The sequence below is a fragment of the Moschus berezovskii genome, chromosome 12 (assembly GCF_049115385.1).
Source record: "Moschus berezovskii isolate FMDL1 chromosome 12, NW_MosBer_1.0, whole genome shotgun sequence".
Lineage (NCBI taxonomy): Eukaryota > Metazoa > Chordata > Mammalia > Artiodactyla > Moschidae > Moschus > Moschus berezovskii.
In genome coordinates this window covers 44,245,255-44,268,436 of record NC_142471.1, presented here as the reverse complement: position 1 = coordinate 44,268,436, position 23,182 = coordinate 44,245,255, and the positions used below count along the sequence as shown (strand labels likewise).

At 42.6% G+C, this 23,182-nt stretch overlaps 1 protein-coding gene across 1 annotated transcript in view; it reads left to right on the top strand.

Annotated features, from left to right (window-relative positions):
• Positions 1-23,182, top strand: part of VSTM4 (V-set and transmembrane domain containing 4) — an 85,297-nt gene that overhangs the window by 47,784 nt on the left and 14,331 nt on the right. The window contains exons 6-7 of the mRNA XM_055425260.2: positions 8,829-8,935; positions 12,404-12,465. Coding sequence (XP_055281235.1) covers positions 8,829-8,935; positions 12,404-12,465 — 169 coding nt within the window. The remainder of the gene's footprint in view (positions 1-8,828; positions 8,936-12,403; positions 12,466-23,182) is intronic.

Below are 23,182 nucleotides of genomic sequence, written 5' to 3'. Positions count from 1 at the left end.
GGCCAGGCTGCCTCAGTTCACATGCCAGCTCTGCCATAGATTGCTGTGTGCCTTTAGCTAATTTTTCAACCTCTCTGATAAAATGAGAGCAATCATAGCTCTAGCATGTAAGGAGTTGGGAGGATTTCATGAATTAGTCTGTATAAAGTGCTTCCAACAGGTAAATGGTGAACTTTATGCAAATAGTTCTGTTATTATTCAGTCAATATGTATGAGTGTTTCTTCTGTAGGCTTGTAAGGCCCATTGGGTGAGGATGAAATAACACCAGCCCACGCCTTGAGGTCTGGGAGACTCAGACTCAAGACGGTGGCAGCAGCTGTGGCCCACAGAACTGTCGCGGGCACCCAGAGGAGGCGCTCTTAACCCTGTCTCAGGGGTCTCCTGGGGCTGAAATCTGGGCTGGGTCTTGAAGGTTAAGTTAGAGCATTCCAGGACAAGAGGAATGGGGCACAGCAGCACATAGAAGTGGGGCGAGAAGAGCACAGCTAGGGAAGGGGTTTCGTCCGTGGGGTGAGGAATCTTGGAGATTCAGGGCAGAACAGCAGGGAGGTGAGGCTGGAGATGGTGGCAGGGCAGATTCCAGAGGATGGCAGTCATCATATTAAAAGTAATAGCAAAGCCTCACTTATTAAATGCCTGGCACAGTGCTAAGCACGGGACACACACCATCTTCTTCTGGCCTCACGACAGCCCCATGAGTGGCTGCTGTGATTCTCCCCATCCGACAGATGAGAAACCAGTACAAAAAGAGTGTGGATGTTGGTGAGGTCTCCTGACCAGTGAGAGCAGGAACAGGAGGGCTACCAGCCCAGGCCACCTGGCTCGGGCTTACACGCTAGCCCAGGCGTCCTGGGGAGCTTGGGACTGACTGAGAGTTTTGGTATTGGCAGTCACACAAATGGACAAAAAGTAGATGCTGCAGGAAAGTCAGAAGGAGAATGGAAGGAGAAGCGGAAAGGACTTGGCTGGAGATGACTGTGCTGCTCTGCCTCTTCCCGACTTTGAAAAGTCCAGTGAGCTCTGGTCATAGGCGCTGATTTGTCGGTGTCTTCCCTTGTGACCACACCAGCTGAGCAAGCCAGTGGGTGAGGGCTGGGACGACAGGCTCCCGTGTGTGTCTCCTGGTCTCGCTCCTGCATCCCTGAAGACATAGCTGTGCTCTCTTCTCCTTGCCCACCCCAGGGCTCAGGCTCACCTCCCTCCTTTCAGAGCCCCAGGCAGAGGCATGCAAGGGGAAGACAGCCGTGGTGATGGGATCTGGTTATTCCTAGAATAACATGAAAAACCTCCACCTGGTTTTGGCATCAGTTGAAACTATGCCACCAGCTACATGGTGACGTGGGACCAGTCTCTCAGCTTCTGTGGGACTAGTTCACTTTCCACCAAATGGGCATCAACTTGCCTTTGTCCCTGTGGCTCAGGGTTGTCATGAGGATTCAGTGAGATAATACCAGCTGTGGACTAATTCCTCATAATTACTCATCAAGTGCCCGTGTACCTCTGTGGCTGAACACTTGATGGGGTTTATTTCTAATCCTCATAAAAAGCCTGCTAGGTACAAATTAATCTCCCCAGACTAAGAGCATGAATAAAACTGCCAACTCTTAGATGAATAGCTAGCCCTATATACTATTTACGGACCTTTTGATTCTAAGTGACAGAAAAGACAGCTCAGATGGTCTTACCCAGGAGAAGACTTGGCTGTCTCCTGACCGGGGATACTGCAGGGTGTGGGCCTCCATCCAGGGGACACTGGGTCCTTGGGGCAGTGACTTCTGTTCCAGCCTTCCTCTGGGCAGTGTTGCCTCCAGGTTTTGATGTGTCTTCCAGCCAGTTCTACTACTCACAGGAAAGGAAAGGTGGTAGCAGGAGCCTTCACCCCTGGTCTCATGAACAAACACAATTGCACTCACTGTTACGGGACCAACCTGAACCATGCTCTATGGCCAGAGGGTAAGATTGTGTTGATCAGGGGTTGGAGGTCAGTGCCACCCAAACATGTCCCTTCAGCCCTAGAAGGCAGTGAGTGGATGCTGGGCAGATAACCCCAGGGATCTCTTTTTGCTATTTTTCTTATGACCCAAGGCCAACACTGCATGGAACCGCTGAATATTAAGGAAACACCTCCTAGTCTTACCAGTTGGCGTTCAGATATTTTAAACTTAAAAACTAAACCTAAGCCTGTGTGCAGACTCTGTGAGAACTGGCAGGGACTGCAAAGGACAAGCTCTCATGACAAGACCCAGCAGAACCTCTGAGGTGATGTAAACCGTTTATGATGAAAGGCCATGGGGAGGCTGTGGACAGGAAGATGCCTTGGCAATTACCTCACAAAGGAGCAGCTCTTATGCTGATGCTGTTTGTAAAATGCATGCAAGAAGGTCATGTGCATCAGGTAATGCATCAGGATCCCCAGGGATCTGCAGGTCCTTTGTAGGTGCTCCCACCCTGGTGCAGATTTCTGAGCACCCTGCCATGTCCAGCCAGCCCCCTATTCAAGGAGAGCAGATTCCATAATCATGACGATACCAATTATGGTAAGACAGTCATAGGTGACACCCATTTTGTGCTTCTACTTACCAGATGCAGTTCTGTGTGCTTGACATAATATGACGTATTTATGAGAAAAAGTCTTTTCAAGGGAAGCACCATTCTTCCACCTTGAAAGTGAAGTTCTACAGGCTGTACATAGCTCCTGGCATGGATTGTGAATGACCTTGTGTGGTAGTGGAAGCCTGTGGAGCACTTTCAGAAGCCTCTAGCCAGATGTCAGGAAATTCACCCTATTTACACTAGTTCCTGGCCTTTATCGATGGCAGTTGACCTTAGTGAGGGGGGACCTGTAACTGCAAATGACAGTGAGTTGCTAACATAGTTGTCATGACCTGTAGCACCCTACAGACCCTAGCACTCAGTCCGACCTTTACCAGGACAGAGCTCTGAGCAGGTGTAACAGTCCTGCATTTAGTATAGACTGAAAATGCAGTGAAATGCTGATAAAGTCTTCTGCTACCTTCTCTTTAGGAAGCTGGTTTAAGTCCAGAGCAGCCATTGTGGATCTGGCTCTATTGACCTTCTTCCTGCCCTAGTTTTCTTGTTCTCTGTTGTCTGGGCTGGGCCCAGAGCCCTTGCTTCAGGGCCTGGCAGCAGATGGAACTGGTTCAGATCCCAATGCACCTCCTTGACCCCTCTGAGGCTTCACTTTCCCATCTAAGAGGGTCAGAGGTTGTGGCTATCAGTTACTTTTCACAATGCCTTGTGTAGGGTAGACTGATATAGCTCTTATTAACTTGAGCTTCTGCAAAATATGATTGGTCACAATTAGTTCAATGCCTGGTAGAATCCAGTTTGCCTGCTTTACCTGGTGTCCTAGGGCGGCTGCCCACCACTCGGGTGCAGCCTCTCCCTACGCCCTGCTCACCTGCTCTGTCCTGCCTGGCACTTGTATGTCTGTGGCTACATCAGTGGCTCTAGAAGGGCACACTGTGCTCTCTCAGGCAGAAAGATTTTATGATCAAGATTTAAGTTGAAGTTTGTGCTCCCCCTCAGGGTCAAGAGATAACCAAGTGGTTATGAGATAACCAAGTGGTAAAATTGTTCTTCCTGGGTGGCACCGTGAAATGTCCCCATTCCTCACCTGCATCCATGTGCTGGAGAGCAGGATCCATGCTGTGTAGCTCATGTCCCATCTAATTTAGGCTGAGCTGTCTCATCTGACCCTAGTCATAACTCTGTGAGATAGATAGCAGGAGTTGTTGTTGCTATTTAGTCGCTAAGTCTTGTCTGACTCTTTGCTATCCTTGCTATCCTGGAGTCCACCAGGCTCCTCTGTCCATGGAATTTCGCAGGAAAGAATACTGAAATGGATTGCCGTTTCCTTCTCCAGGGGATCTTCCCGACCCAGGGATCGAACCCGCGTGTCCTGCATCTCCTGCATTGGCAGGCGGGTTCTTACTACTGAGCAACCTGGGAAGCTGAATAGCAAGGGTACATCTCCCCATTTTGCAGGTTGGGAGATGTGGCCCAGGGAAGTGAGGGACTTGCCCTGTATCACCTCCCTTCTCAGAGTGGAGGCAGATTCATTGCACTTCTGCCTGCACCAGAGCCTGTTCACTGGATCCAGCCACTAAGTGCCCAGCCTTTGTGGGATGGGGACTCTTATGAGAGGCAGCTGGGCTGGAACTTTGTGCATGTCACAACAAGGGGCCCACACGTGCGCCTCCTCCCCAACCCTGGTTGGATCCAGAAGAACTGCCTTGTTTCCCACAAATAGCACTCTGTTCAATCACTCAGCTCTCTAATTTAGCTGGAGTTTCCGGCCTATTTTCTATGTTCCTCGGTTTGACGGGCTCCAGCAATGCTCACTCCCTTGTGTTGGACACAAAATACAGCCCTGTTGCAACCCAAGATGTAGAATAACTTTTCTTGTAAGTGAATCATAAAATGTACTTCGTTTGTCAAAATTTCCTACCAGGCCTGCTGGCTCAACAGGAGATGTAAGATGCTGAGAGAACAGTTGTCTGTCATATGCCGTTGTGGGGACTCATTGTATCTGAGGGCTCATGACTGAGGTATGAAGCAGAACTAAGTTTAGTGCAGTTTTACTGTCTTCGGGGAGAATGGTGATGACAAAGCAGAGATCTTTTTCAGCTTACAGAAAGCCCTGGACTTAATGGCTTAGACTTATATATTTCAAAATTTTCATTTTATTTTAAGGAGCAAGAGCATTAAAGCCAAGAAAATAGCAGAGCACGTTGTTGTTCGGCCTTGGTCAAAAATAAAATGTCAAATGATTTTAACAGAAATAAATGACCATGCATTTAACAAAAAGCCAAAATTCAAAACAGGAGAAATGTTTGCAATAAGCATGTCAGATTGATGTAAAAAGTGCAAGCAAATCTATAAGAAAATCTCAGGATCCTAATAAATAATAGTAGAAGGTGTCCATACATCATTCATAAATGAGAAAACACGATTAGACAAACCTGGCCAGCAGAGAAGTGCAAATAAAAGGAGATATCACATTTTTCTTTATTAAATGAGAGAAATTTTTTAAACTGATAAATCTGGTGTTAAAAGGATGAAAACATAAATATGCTTATCCATTGATCAAGTGGCTATAAAATAGTACTAATTTGTCAGAAATCATTTTGACACTGGGTATTGAATGGCCTTTAAAATGATTCTTTTTTTCTGAACTAGTTTTCTAGGTCTAAGAATTCAAAAACAAAAGTCTAAGAATGGAAAACCATTATGCACAAATATATTTATAGCAATGTTATTTATATATCAAATTGGGAAACAAATGTTTAGATGCTGGGGAAAGGCTAAGTAAACTGCAGCATGTCTTGTCATTAGAATAGTAGGAGGATATATCAATTTGGAAAATGTAGATTAAGTAAAAAGAAGGATGCAAAATACAATACAATTTTATTTTTTAAAAAACAATGTATAAGAGCCAGGGAAGAGTTGAAATTTAAAAGCCTATCCATGGATGTTGCTGCTGCTGCTAAGTCGCTTCAGTCGTGTCCGACTCTGTGCGACCCCGTAGACGGCAGCCCACCAGGCTCCCCCGTCCTTGGGATTCTCCAGGCAGGAACACTGGAGTGGGTTGCCATTTCCTTCTCCAATGCGTGAAAGTGAAAAGTGAAAGTGAAGTCGCTCAGTTGTGTCCGACTCTTAGCGACCCCATGGACTGCAGCCCACCAGGCTCCTCCATCCATGGGATTTTCCAGGCAGGAGTACTGGAGTGGGGTGTCATTGCTAGCAGCTGTTTATTCATAATCTCCAAAACTTGGACGCAACAAAGATGTCCTTCAGTAGATGAATGAATAAATAAACTCTGGTACATTCAAACGATGGAATATTATTTGACATTAAAGAGAAATGAGCTATCAAGCTATGAAAAGACATGGAGAAAACCTAAATGCATATTTCTAAGTGAGTGAAGCCAGTCTGAAAAGGTTCAGAAAATGTATGGCATTCTGGAAAAGGCAAAGCTATGGAGATAGTAAATAGTGGTTGCCAGAGATGGGGGAGAGGTATGACTAGGTGGAGCGCGGAGGAATTTAGGGGCATGGAAACTATTCTGTACCTTACTCTAGTAATGGATACATTATAAATTTATCCAAACCCATAGAATGTACACCTCCAAGAGTGAACCCTAATTAAACAGTGACCTTTGGGTGATAGTGATGTGTCAAAGTAGTTTCATTAATTATCACAAATATATCATTCTGGTAGAAGAGGTTCATAATGTGGCTGGGCAGTGGTCTGTCTGAAATCTCTGTACCTTTTGCTCGGTTTTGTTGTGAACATAGAACTGCTCAAAAAAAAAAAAAAAAGTCAAAAGAAGAAATAAAACACAGAAGAGGAAAAAGACTGGAAATATTTACAGAGGTTATGATAGACTTATTATCTTTGTTTTCATGTCTGTAATTACCATTTTAAAACATGAACATGCATTAATTTATAATGGAAAGAAAAAAAATTTCAAGAGTTTAAGATGCTAGGAAATGAAGCTGTCTGTGTGGTTGTGTATTTAAACAATCCTGAGGGTTTCTGATCCCTTTTTCCCTCTTAGTGGCCAGAGTTTTGTAAACACACATTCCTTTGGCTATTTGTGTTTACACAGTTGACCTTACACTTAAAGGCATGGCCAGTTAGAGTTTCTGCCCAATAAAAATAGGCTATCTTTGGGGACTCTTGGTGTGAACTATATTCTTAGAAATTTCCCCACTAGTCACTGTGTGACTCAGTCTTTGTTATTTTAAAAGTCGAGGACTATATTAAAATAGTCTGTTTTCTTTTATTAAATGTATATATATATTTAGATAGATATTTGTGTTTAATTTACTGTTTTCCAAAGATTATTCTATCACAAGTGTGCATGCTAAGTCACTTCAGTTGTGTCCAACTCTTTGCAACCCTATGAACTGTAGCTCACCTGGCTCCTCTGTCCACGGGATTCTCCAGGCAAGAATACTGGAGTAGGTTGCCATGCCCTCCTCCAGGGGCTCTTCCCAACCCAGGAATCAAACCCGCATCTCTTCTGTCTCCTGCATCGTCAGGGGGTTCTTTACCACTAGCACCACCTGAGAAGCCCCTATACAATCACATGGTTTAGTAATTTAAATTTAAAAGTTAAATAATTAATAAAAAAATATACGTGCAGTGATCATTCTTCCTGCCCACTCTTCTGTCTCTTTAGTTCCTCAGCAATTACATTCTAAGGAATACTTTTAAAATTCTTTAATGAATATTTCCAAAGTTTCTCTGTGCTTGTGTACATAAATACTAATATATATCATTTTCTCCTTTTTTATACAAAAAGTGACACATTTTGCACATTATCCAACACCTAGCCTTTTCACTTAACAATGGGTCTTTCCTTATCCTGGTATAAATAGCTTCCTCATTCTAATTTCAAGGGACCTTTTGTGTGCGTTTATGGATTCACCATAATTTCCTTAACCAGTCCCATGCTGATGGACAGTTAGGTTGTTTCTAATCTACTGCAGTTACCAAAAGCACTATAATGACTTATATGTACCTATGCAAGAACATCCACAGAATAAATTCTCAGAAGTGAAATTGCCAGGTCATAGAACATAAAACTTTGTAATTCTGATAGCCCTGTGATCCTGATTGCTGAATTATTCTGCATCAGGAATGGTTTCCACTTGTACCCCCAATACTTCTGAGTGTCTGACTCCTCACACCCTTGCCAAAAGAGTGCTTTGCCTTAAGTTTGATTGTTGCCATTCTGGTGTGTGCAGAAAGGAAGTGCAGTACATTTTTATTTGGATTCCTCTTTCTTGAGGAAGTTTTAGCATGTTTTCCTAGGTATGAGCCTTTTCTCTTGGGTGCAAACTGTTTACCACCTTCGTTCATTTTGGTTATTGGGTCATATTTTAATGGATTTCTAGAAGTCCTGTTTATCATGGAGATAGCCTCTTGTAGTAACTGTACTTACCTGGCCGATTATGTGTCTGAAGATAAGAGGGGCACTCTCCTCTGGGTTGTTGGAGCCAATAGGATGCATTTGAAAGAAGACTGATGGCCATTTAAGGAAGTTGGTGAACTCTATCATGCAGGTAGCATTGACAACAGGTTTCACATCAAGCCAGTCTGGGTTTGCAGTTTTTGTGTTGTGTGCTTACAAACAGTGCCACTTAGGGCAAGTCACTTGGCATCTTTGAGTCTTGATATTCTTACCTGTAGTATAAGGCTTACCCATTACTTTGGGTTATAATGGATAGCACATAGAATATGATACTACAGTGATTATATAAGTAAGCACCCAGATAATTGAAAACACCCACCACACTCCTGAGGATCATTTCAGCCTCTACCTTATAGGTGAAGGTACAGCAGGGGGATAAGGTATGACCAATCATGGTGGCCTCTGGGTTGTGAACTACAAAGACACGTGCAAGGAATGCTGGTGTTACGGGAGCTCAAGAAGTTTTTAATGATATCTTAATACCCTACTGGTGATATAGCCAAGCCAGACTGAGTAACTTTAACTTCTCAGTTAAACCATTAACTTCTGTACATCCCTAAACAATGTAAGCAAGCTGGCCCTGGGTCTCTCCAGAGATTTTGGAACTTTACACAGCACAGTATATATTCCTAATTAGCTCATCTCATCATCCTTAGCCAAGGGTCAGTACCAAACATCCCTGGAGATAAGCACAGAGCCATCTCATTTCAGCTCTAAAAAACTCCTACTTTACATAGGTTCATCTGGGTTCTCAGAAACTGTTGCTTCCTTTCCTCGGAACAAACCTGCCTTTGCCTTCACCTGGACCTTTTTCTTCTACAGCTCAGGGGAGACTGTCACTAGCGTGACCAGCTTGGCTCCACTGCAGCCCAAGAAGGGCAAGAGGCGGAAGGAGAAAGCTGACGTTCCTCCTGCAGTTCCTGCCAAAGGTAGGAAACTAGCCAGTGGTCACCCCCATGGAGAGAAGAGCACCTGGAGTCTGATGTGAATTTAGGACAGGGGGTAGACAGATGGAGGATGTGACATTCCTGATTATATGGTCTGAAAAACTCCACCTAGATTCTGATCATATCTGAGCCCTGTCCCTGAGGTGGGCTGGTCGGTGCGGGGTGGGGGGGTGCCATTGGACACACACAGCTTTAGCAGGGAGCTGTGGGGGTTGTGGTGGGGGGTCAACCTCTACAGACTATTCTAAAGTGTATTTCCTTCTGAACTACTAACGTGATCTGCGCAAAGCAGGATGGGGCAAAAGGGTGTCTGTTCATTTAAGGGAAAAAGTTTCTCAGATTTTTCTAAGGATAAAAACCAGGTGTATAATTTAGTTTGGATTTGTTCTAGGGATAAAATGAGGGTTATTCTTTGACTCCAAGGAATTATGACAGAGCACCATAAGTGAGGAAGATGGGCATTTCCTGAGGCAAGAACTAAAGGTGTCTTTATTTTATTTTTTTTTAATTTTATTTATTTATTTATTTTTTTGCATTACAATAGTTTAATATGAACAATCAGAACTAATTAACAGTATAACAATATTTTACAACTGAAATAATTAAAATAAACTATAAAATTACTACATAAAACAGGTCTGATCTAGCTTATTTACTTTCTATAATCTCTTCAGTGCTGCAAAACCATTTATTTCTTTTTTTTTTTTCATGTTTTAATAAACACTTCGTCTTTTTGTATTGCTTTTTTTTCATCACAATAATAGAAATATAACATCATATATCACTGTAAAACACCTTTCCACATAAATGCTGATAAGCACAAAATATTTTTCATCATTTACATTTTAACTGTAATAATATATGGCAGAATTAAAGCTGCATCCATCATGTGTGTAACTCACCTTGCTGTAATGAATTTTTAAATGTAATGGTTTCTGTCGCAAAGTAAAATCGTACATAATGTCTAGTGACACAGTACGCTGGTGGATGGGTGGATTTGGAAAACGGAAATGCAACTTCATTTTTAATTAGATTTATAAACTTCACCACCTCCACCTCCAGCCAGCTTCCCAACCCTCCCTCCCACCACCATTATTTATTTATTTATTTATTTTTTTAAAATGAGGCTTTTAATTAATGTTTGACAGAGCTGATTCAGGTTGAATAGACTAAATTTCTTTAAACAAACTTACTTATACTCCAGAGTCCTTTAAAAACTTAATAGCATTTATACATTGAAGGTATTTGATTTTCTTGTAACTAGCACTTCAAATGCAACAAGCATTTGAAGCAACAAGCAATTGACCCAACAAGTAAAACTTTCTACAATTCATAACTTTTATAAATAAAATAAATTAAATGTACAGTGAATAAGTTCTCTGAAATATTTCAATATTTCTGCAGGTTTAGTAACGTCGTAAAATACATTTCAACTAAAATTCATAAATCTAAAAACCTGTTAGGCATTTTTAGGCGTTTTAAGTTGGAAATGAAGAACAATGTTACATCGTAATATGCCAATTACAAATAGTACTTTAAATAGCAAATACTACAGTTTGTCCCAAACTTTAAAAACTATTCATGAACTCAACACTGAACTATTGATGGCTATGAGAATTGTTTCCTAGCCTTTTTGAAAATTTCAACCCATTTACGTTTAAGGTAATTATTGATAAGTATGATCCCGTAGCCATTTTCTTTATTACTTTGGGTTCAAGTTTATACACTCTTTCTGTGTTTCCTGTCTATAGAAGATCCTTTAGCATTTGTTGGAGAGCTGGTTTGGTGATGCTGAATTCCCTCAGCTTTTGCTTGTCTGTAAAGCTTTTGATTTCTCCTTCATATTTGAATGAGATCCTTGCTGGGTATAATAATCTGGGCTGTAGGGTATTTTCTTTCATCACTTTAAGTATGTCTTGCCACTCCCTTCTGGCCTGAAGAGTTTCTGTTGAAAGATCAGCTGTTATCCTTATGGGAATCCCCTTATGTGTTATTTGCTGCTTTTCCCTTGCTGCTTTTAATATTTGTTCTTTGTGTTTGATCTTTGTTAATTTGATTAATATGTGTCTTGGAGTATTTCGCCTTGGGTTTATCCTGTTGGGGACTCTCTGGGTTTCTTGGACTTGGGTGATTATTTCTTTCCCTATTTTAGGGAAGTTTTCAACTATTATCTCCTCAAGTATTCGCTCATGGTCTTTCTTTTTGTCTTCTTCTTCTGGGACTCCTATGATTCGAATGTTGGAGCGTTTAACATTGTCCCAGAGGTCTCTAATCTTGTCCTCATTTCTTTTAATTCGTTTTTCTTTTTTCCTCTCTGTTTCATTTATTTCTACAATTTTATCTTCTAGTTCGCTAATCCTGTCTTCTGCCTCTGTTATTCTATTGTTTGTTCCCTCCAGAGTGTTTCTGATCTCATCTATTGCATTAGTCATTGTATATTGACTCTTTTTTATTTCTTCTAAGTCCTTATTAAATCTTTCTTCCATCTTCTCAATCCTTTTCTCCAGGTTATTTATCTGTAACTCCATTTTGCTTTCAAGATTTTGAATCATTTTCACCATCAAAATTTGAAATAGTTCCTAGAATAACTGTGGCTAATTTAGGTCAGACCTCGAAGGTTTTGATATATAGTGGGGAATATAAGTGTTGCCCCAGTGAATAATTTAATAACAAGACAAGATCCATTACATTTCTCAACTCGGACTTTCTAGGATGTCCCCTAAGCTCCCTTTGAGCCCTGCGGTAGAAGCGGGTGGTGCTGAATCTGAACATGTGTCAGGTGGACAGAAGAGGCTGGGAGTCACGGGCCTCCTGGGAGGCATGGCGTGTGTGGGTCTGGGGAGGGAAGTGGGTGGTCCCCGCTCTGGGTTGGGCAGTGTACTGCTGTCTCATTCTATCAGAGTAGACAGTGCCCTGTCTAAAAGAGATGAAAATGAGACTCAGAGAACCACGTGGTAGAGCCTGACTTTGGGTTCAAGTCCCAAATCATTTAAATACTAGTCAGCTACACGACATGGCAGGAAGAGCCTCGGTTTCCTCCTCCGTTAAACGGAGACAGTAAGACCTTCCCTAATGACCTCCCAGGGTGGCTGTGAGGGTCAAAGGTCACCACTATCAGGGTTAGTGTGCAGCTAGGAGGAAGCCCCAGGGAAAGTTCCAGCCTCAGCCTTAACCAAGGGTACTTGGTTCTCACCTGCACATCTGACCTCTTTGTAGCTGGTGGTGTTTTGTCGACCTTGTTGAGGAGAGAGGATGACATGTCCAAAGGCTAGGAGGGGATCACCATTCCCCGAAGGGCACCAGTCCAACTGTTACCTGGATCAGAAACTCAAGTTCTTCCACGAAGGCAGGAAGGGGCCCATAAGACCCTGTGTCTGTAGTGCTCATGGTATGTGGACTTTAAGGGTCCTGGGAGGAATTGCAAACTAAACCCTTGACGTGTTTCTACAGCTCCCATCGCCACCACGTTCCATAAACCGAAGCTGTTAAAGCCACAAAGGAAAGTCACCCTGGTGAGTAACCACATTCTCTGTGTTGTCCCCTCAAGCCCTAAGCACACTCTGGTCCAAGGAGTATCTTTATTGACTCAATACATGCTCCAAGTTCTTGGTGCTTCGTCCCCAAGCAAAGTCGTTCTCTTTTCTTGGGTCAGCTTTCGAGCCAATTTTTCTGCATACCTAGTTCCCAGAGTGACCTTTTAAAAATCCACATGGGATTGCTTTTGATCATCCATGCTCCTTTTTGAAAAGAAGGGAAAAAATCACACTCTGGAATGTATAAAATATAAAGTGGACCAGCTTGTATAAATTTGTCTTGCTAACCACTCTGAAGAAACTGCGAAAGAACCTTCCAGAATATATGTTGTACTTTTTATTTTGAAATACTTTTTAGATTTACAAAAGCATTAGAAAGATGATACAGAAAGTTCCTGTCTACTCTGCGCCCAGCTTTTCCTAAGGTTAACATCTCACAAAGCTGTGGTGTATTCGTCAAAACTAAGAATTTAGCCTCAGCAGATTACCATTAACTGCACTCCAGATTCGGGTCAGATTTCAGCAGTTTTTCCACGAATGTTCTTTTTCTGGTGCAGGATCCCATCCAGGCTAGCACATGGATTTCATGGTACTCTTCCAATCAGGCCCAGTGCCTCACTTCTATGGCCTTGACACTTAAAGAGTAGTAGCTACATTTTTTAGAATGTCCCTTGATTTGGATTTCTCTGAGGTTTTCTAATGATTAGAAATGAGGTTATCGATTTGAGGGAAGAACAACACAGAGGAGATAGGCCTTTCTCATTGCGTCCCATGGAGGGGACCTGCTGTGACATTCACCTTGACCACTTAGTGAGGGTGAGGCTGCCAGACTTCTTCATATAAAATCACTACTTTTTCCTCCCCGTCCTCTATTAGTTAGAAGTCAGTCACTAAGTCCAGGTCACGCTCAAGAGGAGGAGAGTAAAGCTGCACCTGTTGCAGGGAGGAGTATCAAAGACTTTGGACACATGAAAACCACCACAGTAATAGGCATTTTAGGGGAGATACATCCAGCCTATGCAAACAGTCTGTTTTTCCTTGAATTTTCATCCACTTATTTTAGTGTTCATCAGTGGATTTTGCTTGTAGCACTTATTACTATGGTGAATTAACGGTGATTTTCTGTTTTCCTCAACCCGTCTCTGTTTACTACTTAAAATTCTTCTATAAGCAAGAGCTGGTTCCCTTCTCTTGTTGATTTATTCACTAATTTCTTTACCTCAGTGTGCATACATGGAGATTTAATTTCTTTCAAATATGTACTTGTGTTGTTATTCATTTTGTTGCTAATTTTGTTCAGCAGTTGTGTATTTGTGTGTGTGTGAGAGAGAAGCAGAAAAAGAGAGGGAGAGAGAGGCAGAGAAACTGGCAAGCCTGTTCTAAAATGTGTGTGTATTGTAAAGGAAGAGAACAGAAAAGTGGAGAGTTTATATATGCCAGGTCACAAAATTTACATTAAAACTACATGTAGTAAGTAATTGGGCTTCCCCGGTGGCTCAGACAGTAAAGAATTTGCCTGCAACGCAGGAGACCCAGGTTCAATCCCTGGGTGGGGAAGATGTCCTGGAGGAGGACATGGTAACCCATTCCAGTATTCTCACCTAGAGAATTCCATGGACAGAGGAGCCTGGCGGGCTACTGTCCATGGGGTCACAAAGAGTTGGACATGACTGAGCGGCTAACACTTTCACTTCATTTTCAAGTAATGGTATTAGCACAAGAATAGACATATAAACCAAAAGAACACAATAAAGAACCCCAAACTTATCTGCATATGTATTGTCACTTGACTTTATGACAAAAGTGACATTGCAGCACAGTGAAGAAGGGATTATCTTTTCCGTATATGGTGATTATCTTTTCTGTATGTGGTACCGAATATATGTGGTACTTAACACCACACAAAAAATTAATCAGTATGAAAGGTAAAAATAAAGCTTCCTAAGCATAGTGTATCTACACAAGGTCAGGGCAAGCAAAGATTTCAAATCTGTAATGTTGCGAGCTTGATGGTTGCAGTCAGAACCTGTGTCCTTCTGAATCCAGAGCGTAAGGTTTTAACCAGCTTATTCAAAGCTTTGTCTCAGAGGGAAACCTGGATCTCTGTGCATGACTCTGACATCTTCTCCTGGCTCAGCCTTACCCCTGACCTATTCTGTGCCCAGGTTACCTGCTGTTCCTCTGGATAGGATGGCTCTTCTATTTTCCAAGAGAGAACCGCCTTTTCCCTGTAATGAATTGTGGGTTCTGTTTTCATGCAGTGTGATTCCATCTGGTTCACGTCATCAAAAATTCCTCACCATTTCTGCTCTATTGACTATACCAGTCTCGTCCTCAAATACAGCAGCAAAGGTTTTGCTAATTTCAATAGATCTATGGTCCTTCAGTGGACTTTGGGAAACTCAGTTGAACACAGAGGCTGAAATGATCAACTTTTCTTAGAGCATCCCGCATCCTACCCATGAGAATCAGACTCCCCCGATGTCTGAGCTGTCTCCCAGCTGCGCATACCACTGCATATTTGTGTAGGTGTGGGTGCATCTTTTCCAGATCTTTTATTCCTAATCCATGTATTTATCAACAACCTCAAGACTGATTATACTTTTGTAAATTTTCCCCATTTTACATTCTAAGTTGCTCAGGGCCTGTTGTTTCTAATCTAATCTCTTACCCCTTGTGAAAACAGAAACTGCTCTTTATTGACGTTCCATTGATACATCCCAGGGATATATAAGAAAAAGTGCTTTTTTGCATGTCATCATATTTAATTCTCACAGTAAGTTCCCCCATTCCTAGACTTGCCTGTGAGGACACACAAACACTCTGCTTAAGGAGAGTGAGTTCCTACAACCCACAGAGGGTAGCGTTGCATCTCTCATGAAGAAAGGGCTGCTCCCCCAGTGGATGGAGCAATGTCAGCAGCCTTGAATGGGCAACTTTCTAGTTCACAGTGACACAGTGCTGCCTCCTTCAGCAGTTTGGGGCCACTTATAAATGAAGTAGATTCAATAGCATTTTCAAAAATAACTGGTCCCAATCACACGTTTTTTTGTTGTGGACATTTTTTGGGGGGTAGTTAAAACCCCCTTCACACCTAAATTGGCCCCACATGAGTTTTTTTTCATTTTTCATCAAATTTTATTTTTAAAATTAATTTATTTTAATTGGAGAATAATTACTGTGCAATATTGTGATTTTTACCATACATCAACAGGAATCTGCCACAGGTATACATGTGTCCCCTGCATCTTGAACCCCCCTCCCACCTCCTTCCCGATGTTGTGGACTTTTTGTTTGTTTGTTTGAGCTGGCGTGCTCCTCTGGGATGGAGATCCAACAGAGGAAATTCTTGATTTGCACAGAAAGTAAGTCAGGGCAGTCATATATGCAGTTCAAAATGGATTCTTTGTTTTATGGAAATATCCATAATGCTGTTATTAACTACCAACTTTCCTGTCCTTTGATCATTTAAGATATGAAAAGACTTAAAATGTTTTAAGCCAAATTTTCCAGAAATGAGTCAATTTGAAGACCAGTTTGCACCTACAACAATACACAATAAAAGAACTGACTTTGAGTGTTCCTCTGCCTGATCAGCAGTTTAGAGTCGGAAATACCAGGCCTAGCGTTTACAGGTTTTGGTTAATATTAAGATTTATTTTCTCAGTAGGCCAGCATTGACCTCAGTCTCAATTTGGTCGATATTTATCTCTCAGATCAATAAGTCTTGATGGCAGCCGAAACTACAGTCAATAGCTACCTGTTGACTCACACAGGCCTTGGTGGGTTATTTAGAAAATAATTTAGCAACATCTTTTCTTTGGGATCTGGTACCAGTTTAGGTGTTTAATTCTTTAATTGCTGCATTTTGCCACAAAGTCCATAATACAGTGTTTCCTGGAGTGGTCACGGGCCACAGAGCTCTCCAGCCCCCCAGCCGCTCTTTCCAGAGTGATGTTGACACACATGCTCACCCCAAGAAAGCAACCTGCCCACTGCCTCCAGTGACTCATTGGCAAGAGGGAAGAACCTCCATTTATTGAGCATTTACTGTGTGTCAGCTCCTCTGTTAGGTGCTTTGCAGGCTCCGTTTTCCTCATCTCAACCACACATGCCGACTCCCAGCAGACCCTCGGACTCCAGGCAAAAATGACAGACCTGGGTCCTTGCATTTTCATCCTCAAAACTTAACATCTTTTCTTATGTTTCCAAGATAACATGGCATTTTGCACGAAGTATATATACCAGAGACTAATAGTGGTTTGAAAGAAAAAATGATAGGACTCAAGCAGAAAAAAGAGAAGAGAAAGGCATTTTAGACGTTTTATAATCGAGGTGTCAGAACTGCCTTCCCCTATTTTAACAAAACAACCAAACACAACAACCTGTTCTCAGAATTAGCTTATGAAGCCATACCTTATCACCAAGGGTCTTTCTGATGGACAGTGTGGTCCCTTTGTCTGACAACCTGGAATGCTGACAATGAATCATTATTCCAATATATCAGTGGTTCTTCATCCTTAGGGGGCCAGGACGCACTTTCCCAAAACTCAAAATGTGTAGTTTTCCTTCTAGTTGGCAGTGGGGGGATGGACACTAGGTCAAAGACTCCCCAAGGCCTTCAGGAGACCCCTGTTTCCTTCCCGTGGTTTTGGGATCCCTGAACCCACTGAGATAGTTCGCACAGTTCCAGAAAAGGCTGTCGTTGCTGCCTTGTTTCAGAAGGAACAGAGTACGTTTGATTTCTTTTTCTTGCCCTAGGTCACTTATTGATTCAGAGACCTCGTGGAGGAAGAGAAAACGGTTTCTGTGATGGGGAGGCGACACCTCGATAGTAACAGGGACTGTGAGCCAGAGGGTCAGGTTGGCAGCATCCCCAGACCGACTCACAGAAGATGCAGGGCCCTGGGCTCCTTTTGCCTCGGGGTCACGCCTCCTCAATGAGGCTGCCCCAGTGTGTCACCTGTTTCCTCTCTCTCTAGAACCAAGTCACTCGCCTGTAACACTCTGTAGCTAGAAAGATCAGACTACCTTTGTTCTCTAAGGAGAAACTCTGCCTTGCAAGCAAAAGGCTGAAGACACGGGGAAATCAGGGACATCAGGGACTTAATTACAACAAGTTTCCCAGTGGATCTCTTGTATCCTGTCTTCCCCTCAGATCCATCTCCCGCACTACTGCCTAGGGATCTTTCTCAAACATAACTCCAGTCATGTCATTTCCCTGCTTAAAATACTCTTGTGGCTCCCCCTTGCCTCGAGGATGAAGCACGGCTTCCTGCGAGTGGCAACTGCCATCGCTGGTCTCCCGCTCCACTCCTCCACCCCACTACCCTGTGTGGTCCAGGTCCCCTTACTGCTGGCCCCATGGACTCTGTCCTGCCCCTGCTGCCTGGCTCATCCTCCCACAGGGCTGCCTCTCACCTCCAGGATGTAGCTCACACGCCACTTTCTATTTTGAGGCCTCTTGCTCCTTCAGCCCCACTGCTTCACTCATCTGGACTCTCGTAGGCATCAGTGCTACGCTCTGTATGTCAGGGACTTGCCATCGCCAACCCTCATGGCACATTTTAGTTAATCTGTTATATCTGACCCCTCAAGACATCGATGCCCTTGTCCCTGGAAGTAATGGGTCACCTGCCATCGCCCCAGCTGACTGCTTTCCCTCTTGGCTGTCACCCATACCCAGATGGTTAGGCTGGCTTCCGCTCCTCCACCTCTTCAGAGTGTTACCTCTTTTTGGGTCCTCTTCTCCTTGAACACATTGCCTGGGAGGCGCAACACTCTCACAGGTGCAACAGCCACCTGTGCAGCGCATTGGTTTCCTAATCTCAGTCTTCAGGCCAGTTCCACAGTGTTTCTTCTGACTGCTTATGAAACATTCCCCAGGGGGCTCCACATGTACCCCAAATTAGACATGCAGAATTCATCACCTTCCCCTGGTCCTGCCCCACCTAGGATATCCCTACTGTGCCTATCCCTAGGTGCCTTCTTCTCCCTTATCCGCATGTTCATTGGTGATTGAAGTCTGCCTATTACTTCTCAGGCACCTGGCTTGTCCTTTCCTCCTCCCCGGCCACAGCTGTCCCCCATGCCCACCACCTCCCCATCTATCTGACTTCAGGATCTCCCCCCTGCCCCTGCCAGGGTTCCTACAGCACCTGGCCTCACCTGTATCTTAGCACTTCTCATGCCTGACTCAACTTTCTCCCTCACTAGAACCGCATCGTGCCTTTTTACAAAGTGACCTTTATGTTTCTCTTACTGTGAAGGCTGTCTGTGGTAGACACCTTATATACTGAAAATATTTTTTTAAAGTTTTTAAAAATTGTGTTAAAATACACATAATATAAAATTGAGCATCTTAGCCATTTTTAAGTATACAACTCAGTGGTGCTAAGTATATTCACGTTGTTGTACAAACAGTTTCCAGAACTCTTTTCATCTTGCAAATGTCTGTACTCATTAAATAACTCTCCACTCTCCCCTCCCCCAGCCCCCGAAAGCTACCCTTCTACTTTGTCTATGAATTTGACCACTCTGGGTACCTCATATCAATAGAATCATTTGGTATTTATCTTTTTGTGATTGGCTTGTTTGACTTAGCATAACATTGTCAAGGATCATTTATGTTGCAACATGTGTCAAAATTTACTTCGTTTTTAAAGCTGAATGATATTTTGATTTATGTGTATATATTACGTTTTGTTTATCCATTCATCCGTCGATGGACTCTTGGGATGCTGCCGCATGCTACTGTGAACATGGATGTGCATTCTTACCAACAGTCCACAAGGGTTTTGTTTTCTCTGCATCCTTGCCAATATTTATTTTCTGTGTGTGTGTGTGTGTTTTTTTTTTGTAGCTTTCCTAATGGGTATGAGGTGGTATCTCATTGTGGTTTTGAGTTACATTTTCATAATGATCAGTGATGTTGAGCATCTTTTTCATGTGCTTTGGCCATTTGTGTATCTTCTTTGTAGAAATGTCTGTTCAAGTCTTTCCCCATTTTTCAGTCAGATTTTTTTGTGTGTGTTGGTAGATGTTCTTTATATATTCTGGATATTAACTCCTTTCAGATATATAATGTGCACATATTTTCATCCATTCTGTAGGTTGCCTTTGCACTCTGTTGACTATGTCCTTTAATGCCCAGAAGTTTTAAATTTTGATTGACGTTAGTTTTAAAGTCATAGACAACCTGTCCATAACTGTGTCCTCAGTGGGGGACCTGGGAGCTGCAGACTGTATGTGGAGTGAGTGAATCGAGGACACAGATCTGAGATTGCAGCTCTGAGTCCTCACTGCTCAACGTGAGGTCCAGGGACCAGCGACCTGGGCAGCACCTGGGAGCTTGTTGGGGAAATAGCAGCTCAGGCCCCACCCTAGATCTACTGAATTAGAATCTGCAGTTCGACAGGGTCCCAGATGAATCCGATGCACCTTGAAGTTTAAGAAGTATAGTTCTGAGTAACTTAACAAACAGTAGCCAGCTCTGGTTGTGTTATTGCTGGCAAGACCGAGTCATCACTGGCCCTCCAGAAATAGTTACACTAACATTTTAGTAAGACAGGTCAGCCCACTTGGGAGAGTGGTGAATTTTCTCATTATCAACAGAGATAATTAAACATGAGAATCTGCTTCTAAAGGGTATTGTGACTCTCCCTCATTCCTGAAAACCTTTCCTGGATAGCTCATCCCCATCTCAGCTTGGTGTAGCCCTGTCCTGTGGTCTTCTAGGACCCCTCGCAGTCACAGGTAGAGAATTCTGATGTGTAGAGAATGTGTGGCCAAGACCCATTTGCCTGGGATTCCCTTGAGTTTATAAAGTCTGCAGTAAACCTGCCTCCTCTCATGGAATCTGAAAGATCAGAGCACTTAAAACAAACAGAGGATGAGGTTCATTCCGTCATTGTTGAAGGGAACCTGTCTTAGGAGAGGGCCTTCCTTCCGCCCAGTGTCAGCCCAGGACTGAAATGCCAGCTCTGTTCAGTGTTTCCCTGGTGTCTGGAAAGAACCCCACTTCTTCCAGCTTAGTTTTCACTATCCAGAATGTACTTCTAAGACCAAAAAGAGTTTTTCTTTGATCAGTAGCAGAAAAGGGCTTTGAGGCCCATTAGACCCCAGTGATGGAATTCTGAGAAGATTTTAATAATAACCCAAACTCCAGCAAAATTATTTCCAGAGGACATGCATTTCAGGTTTCTTGAAGGATGTTTATAATAAGCTGGAGAATTTCTCTTGTTGTCATTAAATGTGCTAGCACTGGTTTCAGTTGAATTCTACATGAAAAGGATATATTAACCTGCATAATATATGTTCATAATCTCGATTTAAAATTAAAAAGAAGGAAAAAACCCACAACCACATGAACAATATATCGCCCCAAGTAAAAGCCTTGGGAAAAAAACAAAAACTATGCTTGTACCACACTAGTCCCATTTTTAGAGAGATAAAAATTCTATGCCCCCCTCGGTACACATGTTCATCCCATTATTGTCACGGGGAGTTATGTATGTCGATTGGAGGAAAGAAGAGATGCTGGGGCTTCGTAATGGATGAGAGTAGGGAAAACAGAAATTGTTTCATTTCATGGGCTTCCTTCAGTCAGAGAGGGAGGGGCGAGTGGCTGGGTCTTTCATGAATGAGATGTGATCACCAAGGAGGCAATTTCAGGCGTCCCAGAAATGGCAGTGGGAACATCCCGTGTTAGGGACTCAGCCCTGATGCAGGGTTGTCAGTTCCCTGTAGGCCAGGAGGTCGGTTCTGATGTCCCTCTGCTGCCTTGCGCTGTCTCTAAACAGCTGCTGGGCTGGAGGCTTCTCAACTGTATCACAGGCCAATGGAGGTTGGTCAAGACTCTGATGTTCTTAAAGATGGCCCAAGTGAAGCCATTACTTTCAGGAATCTTTTAAGACTGGTAGCACCTTAAGCACTCATGGGAACCCTTTTTCAGGAGACAGTGAGAATCCTCTAGAAGTGATACAGAGGGAGTCTTTCCCGTTCTGTTCTTGAAGGATAGTGCAGCTGTGTGCTTTCAGGAGGCAGGTGGCTTCAGGATTGACCACCTCGGAACTGTGTTTCTCCCATTTGCTGCATCACAGATTCACTGGAATTGTTTAGCTGTCTTACATTCAGTGTTGACAGGGAGTGTATGAGTTGCTCTAGGGGTTGCAGCGTTTGACCCCTGACAAAGGTGAATAGGCATCATAGAGGGAAGCTGGGGCCAAGGACAGCCCAGGCTGAAAGTAGGCCTGGAAGTCCAGCAGGGCCAGTCCACTGAGTGACTCCGCCTGGTCACACAGATCCACCCTGCCTTTGGGGGTCCTGAACTTACTCTAGGGCAGGACCATTCCTGTGTGTCTACAGGGAATGTCCCTGTGAGAGGCAGCTTGCTTTCCGTCTCAGCTCAGCTAATTTGCTGCCTTTATTGGGCACTTCATTGTTGGGATTGTTGCACTGCCAGGAAATTTTTTTTAAAACTTTCATTCTGTTTTATTTTTGTAATCTCATGGAGCAATATAATTTGTACTCATATTTGATTTTTTTTTTTTAAAAAAGCCTATTTCATTGAAAACTTCAGTTTTGAATGCAGAGCACTTCAGAGTTGTTATTAGAAGACTTTTTCAATCTCAAATAGATAATACTAGAAATGAAGTACCATTTTGGGGAAAAAAAATAGAGTAATAAAGCATCATCAACCTATAATATCTGTAACATCAAGCTAGGCATCCAGAATGTCAGGAAGAAAATTTCTACATGAAGCTCAGTTCATGACAAACTAATGGTATATTTAGGGGATTTTGTTTCCCTAGCCACATTCAATGCTCATTCATTATTTTTTTTTAATTTATTTATTTTAATTGGAGGCTAACTACTTTACATTATTGTATTGGTTTTGCCATACATTGACATGAATCTGCCCTGGGTGTGCATGTGTTCCCCTCATTCATTATTATAATTTCCTAAAGCTGAATTTATAAATTCTTTACAGGTGATACCCAGCTGCTGTGACACCACTTTAAGCATTTAAAAGCTCTAGAGAGGCACTATAATGGTTAAGGGTGTGAACTTTGGAGCAAAAAAATGCTCCAGTTAGAATTTTAAGACTGGGAAAGGTTTTATCTGTGTGCCTCTATGTTATGTATGAGCTGTGAATAATTGAGTGTTTAGTATGTACCAGGCACTATTCTAGATCATACTAAGGATGCATCAGTGAGCAAAATGAATAGAGGCCAAGATTTTTTTTTTTTTAAGATTAAATCAGTTCATGTGTGGCTTTGAACAGACCCCTAGCACCTGGTACTGATACTATTACTGCAACTTTAATATTACTGTTTCTAATTTTCAAGAGCTTTTATTAAAGAACTTTTCTAGTCTAGTACTCTTCATCAGACTGTCTCCTTTTATAAATACATAGAAGGTCTGTATAATACAGAAACTGGACGTAATACTTTCCAAAACTGGAAAAAAATGTTTATATGGGACATTATTGATTCAGTCTATAGAAAAGTTGTGTTGTGGTTTGGTTTTCAGCTATTTAGTGTTAGAATCACATGGTCAAAATTAAAAAACCAAAAACTCGGATTCAAACAATTTTAGCAAGTGGACAGCTCTGATGGGAGATGCTCTTTATTTTAGGCACCTTTTTAATTTTAAATTTTTTCTTTCCTGCAGCTGCCCAGATTCTAAATGTTGA